Source organism: Thunnus maccoyii, chromosome 17 (genome assembly GCF_910596095.1).
Source record: "Thunnus maccoyii chromosome 17, fThuMac1.1, whole genome shotgun sequence".
NCBI lineage: Eukaryota > Metazoa > Chordata > Actinopteri > Scombriformes > Scombridae > Thunnus > Thunnus maccoyii.
The window spans coordinates 20,719,791-20,740,703 of NC_056549.1; the positions used below are offsets into that span (position 1 = coordinate 20,719,791).

The following is a 20,913-nucleotide window of genomic DNA, read 5'->3' on the forward strand; positions in this document are numbered from 1 at the left end:
GCTATCTGAGCCTCCACCCAGCCGGATCTGATGTGCTGACGTGTCGGCTCCTTCAGCCCAGTGCTCATGCTCCAGCAGCAGGATCAAGCCAGGCAACAAAACTGCCAGCATGGCAGCAAAACACTTTTACCGAAATGGCTTTTTATTACTTTTATTTAATTTTATTTCAACTGCAGCCTTGGAAAAGCGGTTCTCCGACTTTAAAAGATGCGCCGATGAGGAGTGCAGCAGTAAGTTTGTAGGCTTGTTGTAAATACGAGCTCATCAGGACTGCAAGGATGCTTCTTCCCTACATCACATACAGCTAGCCATAAATTGCGCCTTATCTTTTGACCTGTCGCCAATCGATATTTGCAGCCCAGATAACCACTTGCAGTTGTTCTGATGGTGTTTAGGTTGTGCTGTAGGTTAATGTTAACACCGGTCATGAGCTCGGGGGAGAGGGGGGGGTTATCCGTTCATACGCAGCCTGTGTTGGCCGGTTGCCTGGCAGCTCCGGGCCTCTCTGGGCGAGTAGTGGAAGCTAATGTTAGCAGCTAATTAGCCACCGGCCGGTCAGCTTGGGAAAAAAGCTCTGCCAATGTTAGTACCTGGACAAACAATAGGTAACATGAGCTAGCACAAGCACAAGCCTCGATAGCCCTATTGTTGAGCCACATTAGTATTGACTCTGGCTGTTTACTACTTTTTTCTTATAGCTGGCGTTACTCGATACACTTTAGCTAAACATTTCTCAAGATTAATAGCTTAGAAAACTATAAACTATAGAAAACTAATGCGACGAACTGATAATGAGAGTTTCAGGGCATGTCAATTCACGTTGTCTGCTCAGTTTGCATTACTAGATTTGAACAAACCTATGTCAAGTCTTAGGGAGCTGTTGTAGTTTATGTTATTGACAAAATATGTGACCAAAGCCAACCAAACAGGCTGGTGCAGGTGATAAGAAGTTATTACAACGACGACATAAAATCTCAAAAAAAGACTAAGTCGCAGCAGTAACACAAGTCAGTGAGAAAAGTAAGACTGGAGACAGAAGTAGAATAGTTTCTTTGCTTTTAATTTTCTAGCTAATGGTGAAAAAAAAAAGTAAAATATTTTAACCAAGACTAAAACCATGAGTTTTTGGGTTTAGTCTTGGCATTTCATGCAAGACAATGCAGATACAGTTTTTCACTCTTGTCTTGTTTGCCATCTTTAGTTGCATCAGTTTTGTATGTTGAAATTGCATGTTTTGTAACCCTCGGAAATGATGAATATTTTTTTTGTCCGCAATGCTTAAAAAAATCTTATTAACAGCAAACAGAGAAGTTGCTGCTAGTTTGCCTTCTGCATTCTTGAAATGAGCATTACATGCAAACTAGCAAAATGAATACAGTTTACCTTCTTGTAACAATTCTTCACATTTGCTTTCACAGTGCTCTTATGTCGGGGAAAAGCAGTGACAGATTTCTCAGGACCGGACTGTCGGTTCTTGTCATTCAAGAAATCAGAAACTGTCTATGTATACTACAAATTGTCAGGCAGAAGGACTGACATGTGGGCCGGAAGTGTAAGTATCCTTGGGTTAATATTTAATCTGTACTGGATCTAGGGTGCCCTGTGTAGGTGTAATCATCTATATGTTTTCTTCGTTTATTTGTCAATAGGTTGGAAGTCAATTTGGCTATTTCCCAAAGGACCTTCTTGCAATCAACCATGTTTATACCGACAAAGAACATGAAGTTCCAGCAGAGGTATGAAAATTAGTTGCTGATCACCTGTGATACAGTATTTCTTTATCCCCCGGTGTCTATGTACCAGTTGAGACATGTATATTTTTGTGAATTTTTTTTCTTTTTGTGTCTTCTTTTCAGGAAACAGATTTTGTCTGTTTTGACACTGGATACGATAGGTTTGACAATTATGACGTAGATTCACTGTTGGGTGCCATGGCAGAGGAGAATGACAGTGAAAATAATGGAACATCTGACCAAATCGAAGAAGCAGAAGGCACTCAAAATGAAACAAAGCCATCAGAAGAAGAAGAGGCAACTGACAGTGAAAAACTAATTGAGCCTTATGATGACTCTGAGGATCTTGACTGGGTCCCAGGCGATCAAAGTGCCTCTTTGCCTCAACCTGATTTGGAAGATGAATCGCCTTCTACAAAAGAAGTAGAGCCTGATGCAGCATCTACACTTGATGGTACTGAGAGAGCTACAGAAGACAAAGAGAAAATCAAAGATACACGCACAAAACAGGAGGTGGAATCTCTGCCCAAAGATGATTTCATTTCAGAAAACGAACCAGTGTCGATTTCTGAAGGTGTGCAAATCCCTGAGTTAAAAACGACCTTCGGAACAACTTTTGATGCTGTCACCACTGATGCGGAAACCACCACGAAAATCACCCCATATGAGGAAGAGGAAGAAAGTGAAAAATTGGAAGATCATCCTGAAGATGACACTGATCCTAAAACAGAAACTCCATTGCTGCCTTTCTTTGAACAAGCAGGCGACACTCCAGAATCCGATTCCCTTGAAAATCAGGAAATTCCTCCCATGACACAAGACAATGAACCAAAAACTGAGGAGGAGAAGAACATGTGGACAACACTTGGAGATGCAGTTTTTTCAGTCGTGACTGGGGGGGAGAGGACAGCAGAAAGTTTGAGTTCAGAGGAAGACGAAGATGACGAGGATGAGGAGGAAGCTGCTTCAAAAACCCCTCTGAGTTTTGAGGAAGCAAAGAAAGATATAGAACCACTAACACCAGAGTCACCAAAAGAGCCAGAAAAAATAGATCCAGATTTTGAAGATTCTCCTAATTCAATGTCCGTGCATACAGATAGTAAAGAAACACTCAGCGATTCTGAGAAACTGTTGTTTGAGCATGATGATGATCATGATGAAGTGGCAGTCAAACACGAGGAACCTCAGGATGAAACATTGAAACCTACTGATGAGCCGATACACAATCAAACAGAAGCGAGTACAGTTTTAATTGATCCAGTATCACAGGATGACCCCCATACTCAAAAATCAGATATTAAAACAACAGATGAACCCATTGAGGATAAATATGAAGAGGAGGAAGAAGTGACCGAAGAGGTCAGTGATGAAAATGAAAATATACAGGACAGTAACATTACAATGGGGTATAGAGAGGATTTAGACGAGACATTAGACGAGACATTAGACGAAAACAAAACAGCAACCGATCAAGATTTAGCCAGTACGGAAACTGAAACACGTCAGGATCTGTCTATTGAGGAGAGGCACTTAAAGGATTCAGATCTTAGAGATGACGACAAGAAGAAAGCAGATGACAAACTACTCGATCAATATCGTGACCGTTCCATTACAGATTTAGAAAGTAATAACAGTCAACCAGAATTATCTGTCAAACCACAGATTGATGAGGAAGTACTTACAGAGGAGAAGGAAGATGAGAAATACACCGAGCTAGATGAGGACAGGTATGAAGAAAAAGAAGAATTACTTGAAGATGAAAATGCGCTTTCTTTTTCACAATCGGATGACACTAAGAAACCCTCACCAGAAACAACTCAGCCCACCATGTCGACACCAGAGCCGGAATACAGCGATAGCATAATGAGACTGATTCTGCTGCGAGACCACTTCACAGAGGAGAAAATGGAGCGCTTCCAGAAGATCCTGGGTCTCAAGAATCTCTTCAAAGTGGAGGCCATGTTCACCGAGCTGGACGCAGAGTTGCGGGCTACTCGTCTCTCACAACCAGGCACTACGCAAGACATCGAAAATGCACTTGAGAGTATCCTGGAAGCCTCAGAGAATGCTATCCTGGACGAGATTGAGAAGATGCTGGATAACCAGGGCGCAAAACACAATGATGAGAACCAAATGAACACAAGTAGTTTGGACGAGGAAACTGAGATATTGGACGACTTCCAGGAGCTGGCATTCAACCTTCGACAGAAGTATTCAACAGCAAGTGATAGCACGCCTATGGCAGTAGAGAAAGCACCAGATAAAGACCAAGGTAGGTTTGTTTTTTATATTCCAAATTTGCATTGGGGGGCGCTATCTCTTAAAAAAGTGGGTTGGAAAATGATTGATTCTGATGTTTTTTGTAGAGATAGAGACTGATTCATTGCAAATATTTTTTTAACCACTGATATGGGTCTTTCACAGACAGGTACTGTATATTGCATCAGCTTATGATTGACTGATAAAATGAGTGCAGAATTTGATACTGGGGCAAGGCAGATATGCAGCAGACCAGTATCTTGTTACCAGACATATCCAGATTGTGTCTTCATCCGATTGAAAGTGGTTGCAGTTCACACCTGGCAGCAGAACACGTCTCCAGTGATCAGATGTGATGTTTAACTCTCCCTGCCAACAATGAATTGCAGCCACTGCTAAGATGTCCACATTAATACTAGGCTGTGCTGCTGGAAAATAGATATGAATATACATAAATATTGTCCTAGTAGGTTGGCGTAATCAATGCAGCTGTACTCAACTGTGTTTACATTTTTTTCAGGCTTTGTGTATACTGCAAAATTGAATAAGTGGAGTCTCAGTTTGGTAGTTAGTATATTGCTTTAGCTGTTTGATCCTGCTGTATCCATAGTATACTTTGGCTGATATCTCACATGCAATTAGTACAAAATGTGAACAGGGCCTAATTTACACATTGAATGGCCACTCTTTTTCTTCAAAGTCTGTAATATCCAAATAGAAAATCTTTATTTGCAGATATCTTTAGGGATGCATGGATCCAATACGCCAGTTCCATATTGGGGCGATACTGACCATTAATGTTGTTATAAAATGCTGTGTTTCTGCTATTATTTACATCAGTTATAAGTGAGTTGGGCAGCCAATACCTGAGCTTAAAGAAAGCTTGGGTATTAGATCAGGAATCTGTATCAGCAGGATACCCTGAGTATTGGAATCAGTATCAGGAGTGATAACGTTGGATTGGTGCATCCGTAGATGTCATGTAGTGTGACACCTAATTACAGATTACACATTTAAAGTAGTTTGGCTCCAGTTGATGATTGTACAGGCCTTAACACTGCTGACCTCCTACTTAGCAAATAGCGCTCTCTTGACAGAGTGATAGACCACACCTGCCGTCACTAGATCAGTTATGCTTGAATGTAAACCAGTACACACCTCATAAAGGGAATTCTCCTACAAGGAATAAATTCCTCTCTACCTAGAAATATTTAAATATATACCTGAGAAATCACTCCCAAGAGTAAAGTCTTATTGCTTTTGTGTTTTTCAATCATTTCATTGTAGATGAACATGAATTGAATGTCAATGAAGACATGTCCCACACAGTCGAAGAGGAAAAATCTGTCATCCCTGAGGCGGAAAGTGATGACAACCTCACAGTAACAGATCTTGAGGAAAAGCCAGCAGAGGTTGAAGAGGAGCAGATCCGTTTGGATGAAGTGCACACTGGATCGGATGTCAGTGTGGAGGAGGATGGTGGACACTTCAATAAAAACAAAGACAATCAGCCAAGCTTCAGTGCCTCAGACGAAATGCAAAAGGTTCCTCAAGCCACTCTGGAAAATCCTTTAGACATGGGCCTTGGTGTCGCAGTGGAGCGCTCACCCTCAGGTTGGTAATCTAGCAGCATGAATGATCAATCAAGTTTTTCTATGTCCAAGCGATCATTTGTGTCTGTAAAATGTCATTTCCTTAGGATTTTAACAATGTTCTTTAACCTAGAAGCAAGAGCTTCTCTATTAGCTTCCATTGTGCAAGTCTTTATCATTAGACAATTGTGTTTTTGCCAAGCCCTCCCCTTAAATTTGACATATTTATACAGAAATCCTCGCTATTTGTGGCATTACGGGAATATAAAAACCTGTTTTGAGGACACTGTATTTGTATTATGAAAAAATGTAGTATATTTTGATTCAAAAGTTAATTCTTGGGGTTCAGCAGATTAGTCAGTTACAAGTGAGGATGCTCGAGGTTTTTCTTGTGTTAAAATTTAAAAGTAGTCTGGGTTGGTTGGTTTATAGTTTGGGGTTTTTCATATCCACAGATTAATTCAGCTGTTTCTGATGCATGAACAAACTGGATTGCAGTGCAAACCTCGGTGTAATAGGCTAAATTTTGTTCCTCCAGAATCTTTGGACTCCATGGAACCAGGTTCTGAATTTCATGAAGAAGAAGAAGTGGGATTATTCTCAACTGGAATGGTTTACATGGGCTGCATCATTTCAATGATCAAGACTAAGGTTACAGAGTGGACCATTGTGGTAAGTCTAAGAATTCTAAGATACTGTATACACTAGTTTAATCAGTGACACATTTCAATCCATAAAATCAAAAATATAAAAAATTATGATACATTTTTCGAACATTGACTCTCCTGATATAAGACTTTAACCATCAGCATATCAGTGGTTCTTAACCACCAGGCTGTGGACAGCTACTGGGCCACAGAACATATGTTGCCAGGCCATGAGGAGACAATATGATTCAGCAAAAAAAAGCAGAATAATTGTATATCTTCTTCAAGCTATGTCTGCAGTAATTACTTTACGGTTGAATCTGTCTCTGCTGCATCTTCCCCCATCACTCCCTGTCATTCCCACAACAATATGATATTGATTTTGAAGTAAAGTAGATCGACATTTTTCCACATCATAAGTCTGTCACCACCTACTCAATCTGCGTGTGCTGTGTTTCTATTGTTGTTGGAACTAACTGAGGAGAGAACAAACAAAAATAGTCTAGGGTTAGGGTTTGGGATAGGCTGTCCACAATGAATGGAAGTCAGTGCACTGTCCTAACAAAGATAGCTGCGCAAAATTGTGTGTGTGTGTGTGAGAGAGAGAGAGAGAGAGAGAATATTACCAATAGAAAAAGTTTGGGAAATTCTGGTGTAAACTGACAACCTACAAGCCTCACTGCACCGGCCTCAGATATGCTTCTGGTAACAGCACACGTCACACAGGCCTGTCCTATTGCTCATATTACAGCAATTTGAACACATGAACCCTCCTGCACTCACACGTCGTCAGCACGCAGATACAGGTCGTGTATTGGGTACTCAATAACAGGGAAACCTCGAATTACCGATTTCACCTGAACATCTCACGGCCCTCCCCCAGTGTTGTTGGCTGTCGAGCTGTAGGCTGAAGTTCAACACAGCCGGTGCTGAGCTGGCTGTTAGCACGACAACTGGGCTTTATTTTGGCATGGAAAAGCAGATAGTCAAGTCGTATGATAACATTACGTTTAATACGGCCAAAATCTTTATTTTTTGTACTAACAGTTGGTATCCATAGTGAACCTCCAGCTCTGTTTTCTGACAGTGAACCGGATTTGACGACTCATCCGTAACGTTAAATCACCGTTAGCTAACCTAAACTGTCGCCGCCAAGTCCAATTTACAGCCTTTCTCGACTGTCTAACGTTGTCAGTGTTTGTATCGAAGTGTTTTTATTTTTCAGATGCGTAGGCTTTTAAAGCTAACTGCTAGCATATCGGCGCGGTTTACTTTGAAGAGAGCTAACGTAGCAAGCTAACATCTGTCAAACTAGCACACTGTGGCTAGTTCCGCTCTTGTTTTTAATCCAGTGTTAAAACACAGGCATGGAGGGGGATACAATAACCCGACCTGTAACCGAACCGGAGCATGTATACATGTTTTTTCTAAAGGAGCTCCAACATGTAAGTGAAAACTTGACTCAGTGTGACCCTTGTGTCAAGTGTTTATTATGCTGTCATGGCCTGCTGACGTGTTAATGAGCATATTAAGCATATGGCTGATGCTTATTGACCTCAGCTCCTCCTGAATTTAACCCATCAAACTTGTGTTTGGCACCACATGCAAATAATCTTGGCTCATTGTTGTGACTTGTTTTTGCTGTGGACAATACAGATTGGATTTCTTAAACATGGCATGTTGCAGTTCTGCGTTTGTGCAGCGCTGTAAATTAAAAGTAGTACTTTAATTAAAAGTAGTACTTTTAATTTACAGCCGGCTGGAGAAGAAGAAGAGAACATAATGCAGTATTAACGTTAAGCCTTTCAGGTGATGTGATTTTATTGTTAATTTGAATGTAATCCCTACTTTTCATTAGAGCTGTAGAGTGTTCGTTTGTTCTGTCTCGATTGCCACATGTTCAGTTCAAAGGTTTCTTTGCAGTTGCACGATATGCAGAGCTCCATTTGGTGTGACCACACTTGCATAAAAACCTGGTGCATTTACCTTACTGATACAATGTGCGACTACCTCTGCCTTTTTGCAGCAACCAACCATTGTTTAATCATTAATTGAACAGTGAAATAAAGTCTGCCTGGCTTGTAAATCTTGCTTGTCCGTTTCCTGTAGCAGCATTTTAATACTGCCATTGGTGCACTATGTAGGAAGTCCTTATTGGTATCAAAATGCATGGTTAGTACAGGTTGGAAGAGGTGTGTTGGGCAGTGCAACTTTTCTTTGTGTTTTTTGGTGATAAACTGAGGTTTCAACACCTGTAGTAAAGACTCTGCTTTGTACTTAAGTATTTGATTGTATCACTGTATGCTAATGCTCTGATATCTTGATGACTTTTCTACTGATCACTTATCACTGAAACTTATTTTGTGCTCATCAGATTTTGGTTAATGAATACACAGGGTGTAAATATTGTAAGTTTTTTTTAGGCTTGAACTACTGTGGGTTTGCTGCAGTCTCACTATATTTTAAAAATCTGTACTTGCCTTCTCTCTCTGGTCTTTTCATAGTATTATTCACATTCAAACCATGGTACCAAGGGTATTTTTCCTCCTGTCATAGGATTCCTATTTTCAAGAAGCATATTTAACCAGCCAGCTTCTTCCATTCCTCCTGATCATATCCCTAAACAGCATTTTTGTGTTTATGTGTCTTCAGATGATTTCACTACTGCCAGAAGAGTGGAGGCCAGGGGAAACCTTGTTTGGCTGTCCTTGGCAAGCTGTTGTCATCACTGCTTTGGTTGGAGTAATGACCTTCACCCTCTTCTTCTGGAGGACTGTGTTAGCAGTAAGTCCGATGATATTGCTGCTCTCATCTCAGATCAAATGATGTGCCAGAACTCACCAACATTGGAGGAAATGTTTATTTGCTTGATTTGATAATATAAAGAAAACATCACATGAATTGTATTTGTACTAGCTTAGATTGTATAGGTTAGGTTGTATTAGTTTTTGATCCTGAAGACTCACATTGCTACCTATGGACTGAGATAAACATACTTAATTACAATCTTTTCCTCAACTGCATCACTGTTAGACAAAATATTTATGTATGATTCCTGACATGATAAAGCTGCATTACTGTATGAACATGGTGATCGTGCTGCGTCAATTAACCTGTGTTGATTAGACATGAAACTGATGTTTCCTTATTGCCTCTCTAAACTTTTCAGGTAAAGAAGAGAGAATACCTTGGTAAGTTTTCACTTATTTTGTCATATTACACATATATGACAAACTCATGCTGTGTAAAACCTCACTAATTTTTTGTTGTATTTTTCTATCAAGTGGATGAAAAAAAGCTCATAGAGCAAATCCAAGCACTCAAAAAAGAGAAGAATGATGCTCTCACCAAAATGTCTGAACTTGAGAAACAGGTAAGAATTAATGATCTTCCATAAACATCAGTGAGATACTGAATTAAAAGTCTGTTTTTATTTCTGCAACTTTCTCAATTGTTTTTCTTTTCTTTTAAGACTGAAAAACTGAAGGAAAATCAAAAACAGTCAGCACAAACAGTGAGTTCTACAAAGAAAAAGATACAAAACCTCGAGGTAAGATATAGGATTTTTTAAATATTTATTTATGTATTTTTACATGCTGTGAATGTTTTATTTGAAAATGGCTGAAGTTAGACTTTTCATGCCTACTCAAATCTAAATGACTATAGGTTTTGTGTGTGGTTAGTACAGTAAGTAAAATTAATTCCTATTTGTTTTGCAGAGTAAAGTTTTGGAAGCAGAAACGAGGAATGAACAGATGGCTGAAGAAAAGAACACATACGCAAAACTGCTCAAAGAAGAGCGGGAAAACGCTCAACAAAATGAAACTCGGGTAATTTTTTAAAGTGTTTTTTCCGTCATGTAATTCCTTCAACTGTCTTCTCAGACTCATGATGACACGTAACGGTTTCTTTAACAGATTGAGAAATTGGAGAAGTCAAACGAGAAGCTGCAGCTTAGCAGGAAAAAGATTCAGGAAACACTCTCTAAGGTACAAACACTTGCACAATCTTTTGAACGTTGCAAGACTCTGCGGGCTTCATTAAATGAAGCTTTTGGGTTCATTGTATCTAATAAACTGTATGTATTTGCTGTAGACTACTGTTCTCCTGGATGAGGCCAAGATTCGTGAAGATGCACGAAATGTTCAGCACAAATGTCTTGAGAAAGATTACGCAACACTGAAAGAAGAAAATAAAACAGTAAGACAATATGTAGACTTGTTGGATATTTTGTCACTGAAGCTTGTTAAGAGGTGTGATTTCTTTGAATAATTTTGTATTTCCTAACATTTAATCAGAAACAGAGTGTTTTTCTGAGGCATTCCTCTGACCTTGCCTATTTTTACAGCTTAAGTCTACTATTAAGACCTGGGAAGACAAACACAAGGAGCTCAGTGAACAGATTAAAGTCTATCAAAAGTCTCAGAAAGAGCTGGAAGACTCTGTGGTGCTTAAAGATCACAACGTGGAGGTCAGTCTTTTCTTATATTTGTGTCATGATTTTTGTTATTTATCAGCAGGTGTTTAAAAAAAAAAAGCCTGGCATCAAATGATTGACTGACCACATACGATAATGTCTTCTGGCAGGTGCTGTCGGAACTGCTGGCAGACTTAGACGCTTGTGATTTACAGAAAGGTGACACCAAAGTTAACGGTGAAGTAGCACCTGGTAAGTCCAACTCTGTCTCTAATTTAGTCAAAACAGTAATAGAGTTTTTGTGTGGATGGGTTGAGCAGATGAATTATTGTGAATAAATTCTGATTTTATTAGACAATTCATTGTATTTGTCATTTTTATTGGGTTTTTTTAAAGCTGTATTTAACAAACTAAAATACAAAAACTCAAACATCTGACATTGAAAATACATTTTCAAAAACAAAAATACAATAAGGGGAAACTGCTGATATATAAATGACAGAAAAACAATAAAAAAATAAGGTGCTGCTGCAGAGACTTCATGTAATGCTTGGCAGTGGTTTTTCCGTGTGATTCAAACATTCTTGGCCTTGTTTTACAGATAATTGATTTAAATGTATCTTTGTAATAAGATCATTCAAACAAAAAACCTTTTGATTTGGAAATTTTGGATTTATATATGAGAAATTTGTCTAATATAACTGAATTAATCATATCTTTTGGAAAGGCAAAGTCAAAATCAAAACAAGCAACAATATCTATTTTTCTTAGCTGTATAATGTAACCTCAAGTTATCCCTCAGACATGCAGCGGTGCCAGAAACTGCAGTCAGTATAAAGTTGTGTCAAGCCTTTATTTTACAATACAAAGTGTTCAATGGTCTTTTACAGATAAGAAGACCGCCATAAAGAACAGGATCAAACAGATGATGGATGTTTCCCGGGTAAGATGGCAAGATAATGAGTAAAGCTCACTATGATAATGCCTGGGAGACAAATTTGTGCCTCTAGCAGTGTATAGTTCTCAAAAGTTTTGTCATTTTACGTTTTTCCTCCCAGGTCCAGACCACTCTCACCGTAGTTGAAGAAGAGCGAGATCGCTTCATGACAAAACTGCTGAATGAAGAAAAGAGTAGAAAGGCACTAGAAGGTACGTTGGTCATGAACAAATAAGATTTGTTGCAAAATCCTATAATTCATGTGTCATAGAATTATATTGAATATCATGATTTGCTACAGAACAACACCAGGAGCTGGAACATGCAATTGCAACCATGAAAAGCGAGAAGAGCCATCTTGAAAACCAGTTCAAGATCCTCCAGCAGAAAAATGAAATCATGTTTGAAATGTACCAACAAAAGGAAAATGCTCTGCAGCAGTAAGTGAAGCCTCCAGCAGTTATTCATCACTTTCTGTTTTTAGCTGTTGTTGGTCACTAAAGGAAATGTTGCTACAGTCTCCTAGCATGTCCGACAGTATCGGAAGTATTTTCTATAGTTATAAGCTTTACTGGCTGTCATTTCACCGTAATGACGCTGTGAGGAATAAGCTGTACTGTTAAAGCATAATCCAGGTGAATATTAAATGGAAAAGATGTGTATGAACTCTGTGCTGCCGTTATTGATAGGAGCGTGTTTCTGTGGTTTCACAGGAGATTAACGAAGGAGGAGCTGGAGCGTCGGAGCAAAGAGAGCATGTTGTCGGAGGTGGGAGGAAAAGCCGTTGAGGCCGAGGAGCAGGTGAAAGTCTTGAGGCAACGCATTAATGAAATGGAGGAGCAAATGAAGAAGACTGAGGAAGTCTACAAGGAACAGGTAGACTCTTGTTAAGCTTGATATTTTTTTAATGAGCAAACAGAGAAATCTTAACTGATCCCTGACTGAATTTCTATCTTTCTCTTAGATTAAAGAACAGGAAAACAAAACTCACTCAAACTGGGTATGTTGCACTAAGTGTCAGCATTTATTCATAAATGTATGCAGCTGGTATTATAAGCCGAGACATTAAGATATTAATGCTACATTTTTGTCTCCAGGTGAACGCTCGTAATGCAGAGCGAGCTCTCAATCAAGAGAAGCTTGAAACAATAAAGCTCCGTGAAAAGTAAGTGATGTCAGAATTACTAAAAATAGTTGGAAGTGTTTTGGGGTTTTGTTGTTTCAAATCAGCTGAAAGTGATATTTAACTAAAAGTGTAACTTCCTAAAGCCAGAGTGAAAACGATTAGCTGAATTATCACCAGTAAGCTAATTGGGAACCATTGTTTTAGCGAGTATACCAAACATTCACTGTTAACAACCCCTCAAATGTGAGGATTTGCTGTTTTCTCTGTTGTATATTGTTTGTAAACTGAATTACTTTTGGTTTTTGACTGTTGGAGCTCTTTAATAATCTCACCTTGTGTTGTAGAAAATTGTTCAGGGCATGTTTCACTATTTTCTAACATGTCAGAATGACAAATGAGAAAATTCTCAGCAGATTAATCACAGAAAATCGTTCTTTGCATCTGTCCATGAGTTGTTGGTTTTTCTCCCCCCTTCACAGACTGGCTGTTCTAACCTCCCAACTGAATGAGCGCCGCGCTCCTCTCTTCAGACCGAACTCTGGACAACCTGCGGGTCCTCGCCAAGGTCAGTAGACCACACACCTTCTCTGCTGTTTATTTGGACAGTTCTCGTCGCACTTTGAGCAGACGAGGCTGTTTTCCAATAAAATCCTGCACTTCTTTTTTTTTCTTTCATTTTGTTTTTGTTAAATGACATTGAGCAGATAAATGTTGTCTCTTTTTGATGTGTACTTGACTTTCTCAGAGGAGAGCCAGGACTGAGGACCTCTCTATTGCACAGATTGTCGTGTTTCTTTTCCTTTTTTTTCTTTTAAATGACTGGTGTGATCATAACAGGTGATTCATATGGGCCCTCTCCTGTGAGTGGGGGAGCCCCATCCCCTCCATTAATGATAGAGGGTCCCAGGCGCCCACCCTCTGCCCCAGTGGGGCGAAGAATTGACCCGTATGGTGAGTCAGTGGATTACTTCACCTACTTTGGGTCTCACCTCGTCATCCCTCCTTTACAACCCCGTGTTGCTCCTCTCGCTCTCCTGACTTTTATTCTTTTCAGCTGTTTCATCTTGAGTTCTTCCTTTTATTTCTTCCTTCCTGCATTTCCTCGGTACCTCTGCCTTCAACTCTCTTTTTTTCCTGCTCTTGTTTTGTTGCGTTTAGTTGAATCATTTAGAAATGTTCTTTTCTGAAAGGATTTCTTTTGTGTTGCTGTGGAAACGTGCTTCACCATTTGTGACTTTAAAGGTCCTGAAAACATGTTTTCTCAGTCGGCTTCTTACTATGAGTACATCTAAAAAGTTCTGATGAAGCAGATGAGCTGAATGTTAAAGTGGAAACTCTTAATTAATAATATTGAAGGATGTTTTTTCCAAACTTTCTTTGATTTTTGGCTGTGAAATTGTGAATTTGAACAGAATTTAATTTGAAACCAAGTTTTCAGGGCTTTTAAAGTAATCCAGAATTCTACCTTCATCTGACTGCTGTCCTCCTGGATTAGCAGTCACCTGTCTTTGCCCTTGAAATACTCGGGTTGCTCTTCCTTTGTTTCTTCCACCTGTTATCTTCCCAGGAAAAGTGCTACAGGGAGTGATTTTATCATTCATTTATTAATTCAGTGTCTTGTTTTCTTCTCCCTTCAGGTCCGCGCCCTCCATCAGACCCACATGGTCGTTACCCTGACAACAAACACATCCCTGGGATGGGTAAGATGCTACGTTCTATAGTCTCAGGGTTCTAATGTTCTTATTAAATAACTTTTGTTTCTAAAGTTGTGCTGTTTTTCCTCCTTTTTTTTTTTTTTTTTTAGACATGATGGGCCCCCGTAGCTCATCACCAGCCAACTTGGATGGATCTGTAAGTCTTTTTCTCATCAGATTCGAATACTCAGTCATTTTTATACAATATTTTCCACATTTCCTTTGTGTATGTCCTTACTCTAAAACAGACACAAGCAGTAGATCCACAGATTAAAGCAGAGACTCAGGCTGAGGCCTCCACAGAGAGTCAAGAGCCAGTGAGTACAGTGGCTGTCCAGTCGAGGTGTGAAGGTGTATGCAAGCACTCCACCCCCCCTAAAACAAAGCTGGATTTGGGAAGAGATTTAATGATTTTTGCTTTACTGGGCTGACTAAAGGTTTTGGGCTGAGTGTGTGGTTTCACTTGTTCTCACAGCACTGAGGGAAGCAGAGACTCTTTTCATCAAGACTGAACTGCCGCAGTGCAAATGTGTCTTGGAAAATGTTTGGGTCTTTTAAAAGTTGCAAAATATGTGTGTCAGATGTCACAGATTTGTGTAAGCAGTTTGATTTTTTTTCATCCAGAAAATCATGGTGTGTGGTTACTGGTCATGTGATTGAGCCCCGGCTAAATGCACTTTTTGCTAGGAGTAACTTGTGTGGTTTGTGGATCTCTTCACTGCATGACTAAAATAATACATCTCGGGTCACTTACAGCACCAACTAAAATCCTAATGACTGCATTTGAGCAAACAGTACTTTCTCATTATCTGCTGTAATCTGTCTTTTTCAGGCTCCTGGATCCTTCCTAGTATCTCCTATCAGGGACTCACCTGGCCCCGGACCCCATGATCCACTCCTCCCTCCCGGACCTCACAGCCGCCTCCCACCAGGCGGACCTTATAGACCTCCACGACCCGGCCTGTACCATCTGCCACCTGGACCACCACATGGTCCAAATGTACCGCCTCCTCTTCACGGGCCTCCACTACCCACTAACGGACACCCAGGTATGCCGCTGCCTGAGTTCGGACCTCGCCCCGCCAATGGACATGCATTCCACCCCAGGCCAGGCCCTGGCCATGTCATTGATCCTCGGGGTCCACCGCCGCCACACTTCCGTCCCCCTCCGCCTCATCACTTTGGGCCGATGCCGCCTGGTATGTTCCACCTTTTTGCTTTGTTTCTAGCACATCAGCAGTTTGGTATGTGACTTGTCAGTGCTGGGAGGTTACATACCAAACTAAAAAATCTGAATCTGTTTTATCAGCCAAGTATGCATACAAAAATGTGTCTTGTTCATTCATTTTTGCCAGCACTATCAGAGTATAAAGGATGTTTTTGAGCCTCTCATCTCTAATATATTTCCCTTTTCAAATGTCCTCTTTCCCGCAGGTGTTCGTGGGCCTATGGGACCACGTCCACCCATCCCTCCTGACATGCGCTTCCCAGGACCGCGTGACCATGCCAGCCCACCAATGGACCTGCCTCCAGGTGTCCCACCCCATCCTGGGCATGGTGTTGCTTATGGTCAGGCTCCACCTGAAGCCCTCCAGAACTCAGCAGGAGCTCACACCGGCCCCGGTCAGGACCTGCCCCTGAAGCAGGAAGCCTCTCAGGACTCAGCGAGGCCAGCGATGGTCAAGCCTTAAAAATGCCACCAGCTACGGCAGAGGACTTGAACACCCCCGTACCCATCACATTAACCCAGATCCAGTCCAAACATACATCACGATTATTTTCATATTTCAGTTATAAAAATAAAAACTGCAATGATGTTTATTAAAAAAAAAAACAAAAAAAAAACATGGTCCTTAAATTTAAAGCATCATCAATAATTATGTGTCTGAAATCATTATGGTCAAGAGTTGAGAGGGTTGCCACTTTTTAAACAGCTTATTGTGCAATAACAATTCATTATATGCCAGAGGTTTTTCATTTGTGTTGATCTTTTAAAAAATATATAGCAATGATTTTTAAGGAGCGAAATGTTTTTAATGTCATTTCCTGTGGAAATTATTTTAAACAAGGAGAAAAGGAGGGAGGTTTAGCTTCTAGCATTTCAGAAATACCATAATTTTCTCAAAGCTGTTGCTTTAGAACCGACTGTAAAGCAAATGTGTAATTTGATGGCCAGATGTATAACTTATTTTACTATGTTGGTAGAACTTTTAATAATAAAGAATGTAAAAGCTGTCGGTGTTATGCTATAAACCGGTTACAGTTCACTTACAGAGGATCTATTTTACACACGTCTGTCTATATAGTTTTCAACATGTGGCTTTAGAAAAAATAAGGCATACATCTGAGCTGTTGCTGAGTCAGAAGCTGTAATTTTAGGATGGCGAAATGAAAACATTCTTACTAACATCTAGTGGTATTTAGACATTCAGATACCTTTGGTTTTACTTGGCTTGCTTTTGAGACATCTGAGATCTCTGCCTCCACCCAAATATAGTGAGGTGAAATTCTATTTGTGGTGCGTACTGCTTGAAAAATGCATAAAAAAAATGCTGAATCAGTGCCCCTGTCACTGGATAATCCAGAGACCTTACTGTGAGCAGTTTTTCTTGGAATTACATTTTATAATGGAAAAAACAATCCAGTAAAGTGCTGCAACTAAGCTTTTTATTAATGATTAATTAACTGTATAATTTGTAAAATGTCACAAAGCAGTGACAAGTGGCCATCAAAGGTTCCCGGAGCGTAAGGTGACGTCTTCAAATTGCTCGTTTCACCCAACCAACAGTACAAAACTCAGAAGATATTCAGTTTATAATTATATAAAACTAAGAAAAGCAGCAAATTGTCACATTTGAGACATTCTTGCTTGATGAATGACTTGAACAGTTAATCAGTTATGGATTAATAATGCCAGCAGCTCTGTGAGGTGTGGTGCTTTGAGCTAAATGCTAATGAATTAAATTCTTAACTAAAACACAAAGTGCAGCAGAGTCGGATGGGAATGTCATTTGTTCTGCAGGTATTTTAGTCTTAAAGTATTCGACAAATTTAATATTTGACCTGATGGTGGTGCTAGAAGAGTCAGAATCACCAAAATTATTACAATTCATCCTGAGGGAGCATGGATGTACAAATTTCATGGAAATCCATCCGAGGATAAGATGATGTACTTAATATTTTCAGTTATCCAATGAAAATAATGTTAAAAATACTGGGCAGATGACATAATGTTACCAGTGATGTAGGAGAAGGGAGGCCATTGTTCCCTTTGTTTTTGGAGAACATGAAAAACCTAATCTCTTTTTTAAGACTCTTCCTAAGTCTTTGATGGAGCAATATAACAAATACAACAAGTTAGTTAAAGAAGGCTTGGTATTGGCAGAAACCACACATGCTGTCTGTTCAGTGTATGATGCATCAGATGAAGTCATCCACCAAATAGCCTCATTTGTAGTTTATTAGAAATTAAAAGCATTGTAAATGTTTGATACAATTCCCCTCAATCTGTCAACAAAACTAAAACACTCAACAGTTCTCAGTCCGACCACATCATAGCGCTTCATACATACACACAGTTACTGTATATTCATCAGTTAGTGTATCTTACAGTTAATTTACAGTCCTGAATATTGTGACATTACAAAAATAAAATCTAAAATCAAATATTATAATGTAGATGTTTTAGTGAAGAAGAACATCTGCAGAGTCAGACTGGAAACATAATATATAAAGTTACATGCAACCTCATTTTCATAAAGCCCTTTATAACAGGGTGACATGACATTTCAAAATGAGAGTAGTGGGCTTTTCTGAGTAACATCCGAAGAGAAAAACAATCCTTGGTCAGTCAGTCCAAGAGCACAATCCAAAATAAAATGCATCCTCTAGACACAGTCCCATGTAAGTACTGGTCAAATATAAATGTAGATAGAAAAATTATTATTTTTGATCTGCAAATTAAGACGAGATTAAAAACCACTTCCTGGCAGGTGATAAAAATCTGCATAAATCAACAGGAACACTGCATTTCTGAAAAAAACTGGTGTTAAACATCTGGGCCATGACCAAAGGCTCACACTGAATACAGAATACACATCCACAGCATGCAAACCATGCTGCATCCAATTTACTGCCTATGCATTTATAAAACTTTATTTACTTCATTCAGTACACCGTGAAGCATTAACACTGACATGTGGGGACTGTCAGGATTATGGGGACCTTTCACTGAGACGTGGTCATGAGCTCATTAATTCTAGTCTGAGTATGAAGATCTGCCATTTAAATCAAATATTGCGAGAAATTAGAAAAGACCAACACAACTTGTAAAAATTATTACTCTAAAAATGTCCACTGAGGCATCTGGTCAAAGACACTAACTGTATATATAACACATAATTGCACCATGTTACTTTATGAATGCCACTGCTGAATCCAACACTAAACCATTACGGAGTCTGGAGTGTGTCACCGGAATAATTAAGACTTTTTTTTTGGACCTGCTCTTAAAAACATTGCTCCATACAATCAGACTACTTCTTCTAATTGCTAAAAAGATAATCACAGTCTCCTGGCCGAGGCTGCCCTCCATGGTAACACAATAGAGGGAGAAAGTTAAGGATATTTACTAGATAGAAAACATGACTGCAAGATTACAATTAAAAACAGATGTATTCCTGACTAAATGGTCCCCAGTTATCTCATATTTTTTCAACTGATGTGATCTAAGAGATAATGAAACAGTTCCTGTGGATTTCTTTTCCCATTTAAAAGTGAACATGTTTTTTTATATATATAATTTATTTGTTTCTCCATGCTCATGGACGAATGTCAGTATTGACCCCCCCCCGTTTTTGTTTTTTTTTGGAGAATGGAAACCATATATGGACATTGAGAAGATGCTGAAATCCATGGACTGCCCCCTAAGACATTTATGCCTGTGTTGTGTCTCTGAACAGGTGACTGTACTGTACGATTGCACTTGATAAAAGGAAATAAAAAGAAGTTTAAAAAAAAAAAAGGAAAACATTGCTCCATAGCACCACTAGTGGTCAACAACACTGCATGGAACCTTTAAGTTAAAGCAATAAAAAGGAAACTAAATGTTAGGAAAACTGTCAACAGATTGTAAGATGGAACATGACAGGCAGACAGATTAGTAAACGGAATAACAAAAAGTAACATTCATAAGCCTTTTTAAAATAAAATTTGTGATTCGATTTCACAATAAACAGTTAATTATTTAAGCAAGTATAAGGAAAATTAATAAACTGGCAAATGTAATTATCTTATTACTTTTATTAACTTTATGTTTTATAATGCATAGTTTAAATGCTAATTTAATTCAGTTTATAATAGCTTTTATATTCAAACTCATCCATTTATTAATTGATTATAACTGAACACTGTAAAAGTCTATAATTATAGCACACTCCAGACTCGCTGGACGATGATAGAATTTAGGAATGCACTTTTAGTGACTTGTTGAGGCGGACTGTGTGCCATGACTTCGTCAACAAGTCTACATTTTTTGGCAGTCCACTGACAGAAGTTCAGAAGTCCATTGACCAAAGTCCAACAGCACAAACATGGTGAGTCAAGATTTCCCCAAATCAGTGAATTAAGGAAGACTGACAATGAGGTGGTTTCATCGTACCCCTAGTGTCATATGAAAACCCTGTATCTCCAAATAGTTGAAACACTGTTATTTTAGGGGTTTTGAGTTTTTGAATGAAGGGTTTCCTGCAACAAAAGGGAATGTGCTTAAAATGAAATCTGAAGAAAAAAAACTAATGTGGCAGTCTGAGCAGATGTGACTAATGTTTGGCTCAGTTCACTTAACTTTCTTACTCATGGAAAAAAAACATCTACGACCTTGATTTAGTATTGCTCGATGTAATGAGGTGAAACACCACATTTTGCTGGATGTGGCTGTACGACAGAGATAAAAAGAGGTGGATTATGGTTCAAGGCGGGGCGTGCTCCAACTTAGCTGTCCTTGTGCAATGTCTGATGAAGATGGAGATAAAGTGGTTTCTTTGTGAGAAGCTGCAGTTTCTTCCTCTTGAAGTCGGTGGGCTTCTTGTACCTGAAATTCAAGAAGGTACATTATGTGTTTTGTGATCCCAGGCACAAAGGAATCCCACAAAATATATGTATCAGTCAACTCACAGTTCAATTACGATGGGTCCGGGTTTGATCTCATCCATTTCCATGAAGGCAAAACATTTTGTGCTGGTAAACCTCTTTTTGGGTTTGTAGTGCTTGAATTCAAAGAAGATAGCTGCTCCTGGAAGATTTTGGGAATAGGTTTAACAATATGAATATCATAGGAGAATATAGGAGGGTTATAAGACTCAATAATTACTTCACCAGGTATTGAATTTCTTTGACACTCAATTTCCAGCCTGTTCTGTATTTTGAATAACACTTCCTGCATGTTATTGTACTGTTATATTTATAATAACTCCATATTGTCAGTTTGGATCAAGGCAGGATTGAATTG

At 39.2% G+C, this 20,913-nt stretch overlaps 2 protein-coding genes across 7 annotated transcripts in view; one reads left to right on the plus strand and one right to left on the minus strand.

The window, feature by feature from the left end:
• On the plus strand, window positions 1-19,428 carry mia3 (MIA SH3 domain ER export factor 3). Of its 4 annotated transcripts, none has more exons than XM_042390031.1 (28): window positions 1-230; window positions 1,419-1,552; window positions 1,650-1,736; window positions 1,857-4,005; window positions 5,280-5,606; window positions 6,123-6,256; window positions 8,884-9,015; window positions 9,401-9,422; window positions 9,516-9,604; window positions 9,704-9,781; window positions 9,951-10,061; window positions 10,149-10,220; window positions 10,327-10,431; window positions 10,580-10,702; window positions 10,819-10,900; window positions 11,539-11,591; window positions 11,707-11,797; window positions 11,887-12,025; window positions 12,299-12,461; window positions 12,550-12,585; window positions 12,683-12,750; window positions 13,191-13,276; window positions 13,549-13,662; window positions 14,349-14,411; window positions 14,516-14,562; window positions 14,654-14,722; window positions 15,238-15,604; window positions 15,840-19,428. In XM_042390031.1, exons 1-28 carry the CDS (start codon window positions 110-112, stop codon window positions 16,094-16,096), a joined length of 5,319 nt encoding a protein of 1,772 aa, XP_042245965.1. In that variant the 5' UTR covers window positions 1-109; the 3' UTR covers window positions 16,097-19,428. The 4 variants fall into 4 exon arrangements, with proteins under 4 accessions (XP_042245965.1, XP_042245966.1, XP_042245967.1 ...); XM_042390033.1 differs by lacking the exon at window positions 1-230 and adding an exon at window positions 502-605; XM_042390034.1 differs by lacking the exon at window positions 1-230 and adding an exon at window positions 669-1,020.
• Window positions 16,230-20,913, minus strand: part of aida (axin interactor, dorsalization associated) — a 16,724-nt gene continuing 12,040 nt past the window's right edge. For all 3 annotated transcript variants that reach the window (XM_042390036.1, XM_042390035.1, XM_042390037.1), the window contains 2 exons: window positions 20,580-20,697; window positions 16,230-20,496 (listed from right to left, as the gene is read on the minus strand). In XM_042390036.1, the coding sequence (XP_042245970.1) occupies window positions 20,397-20,496; window positions 20,580-20,697 (218 nt within the window). In that variant the 3' untranslated portion in view covers window positions 16,230-20,396. The remainder of the gene's footprint in view (window positions 20,497-20,579; window positions 20,698-20,913) is intronic.

What these genes read in the sequence shown, in the direction of transcription:
- mia3 (XM_042390031.1), top strand. Translation starts at nt 110, where the DNA reads ATGGCAGCAAAACACTTTTACCGAAATGGCTTTTTATTACTTTTATTT. An exon ending in AGTGGAGCGCTCACCCTCAG is followed by an intron (nt 5,607 to 6,122) that starts GTTGGTAATCTA and finishes TTGTTCCTCCAG; the next exon opens with AATCTTTGGACTCCATGGAA. An exon ending in TTACAGAGTGGACCATTGTG is followed by an intron (nt 6,257 to 8,883) that starts GTAAGTCTAAGA and finishes ATGTGTCTTCAG; the next exon opens with ATGATTTCACTACTGCCAGA.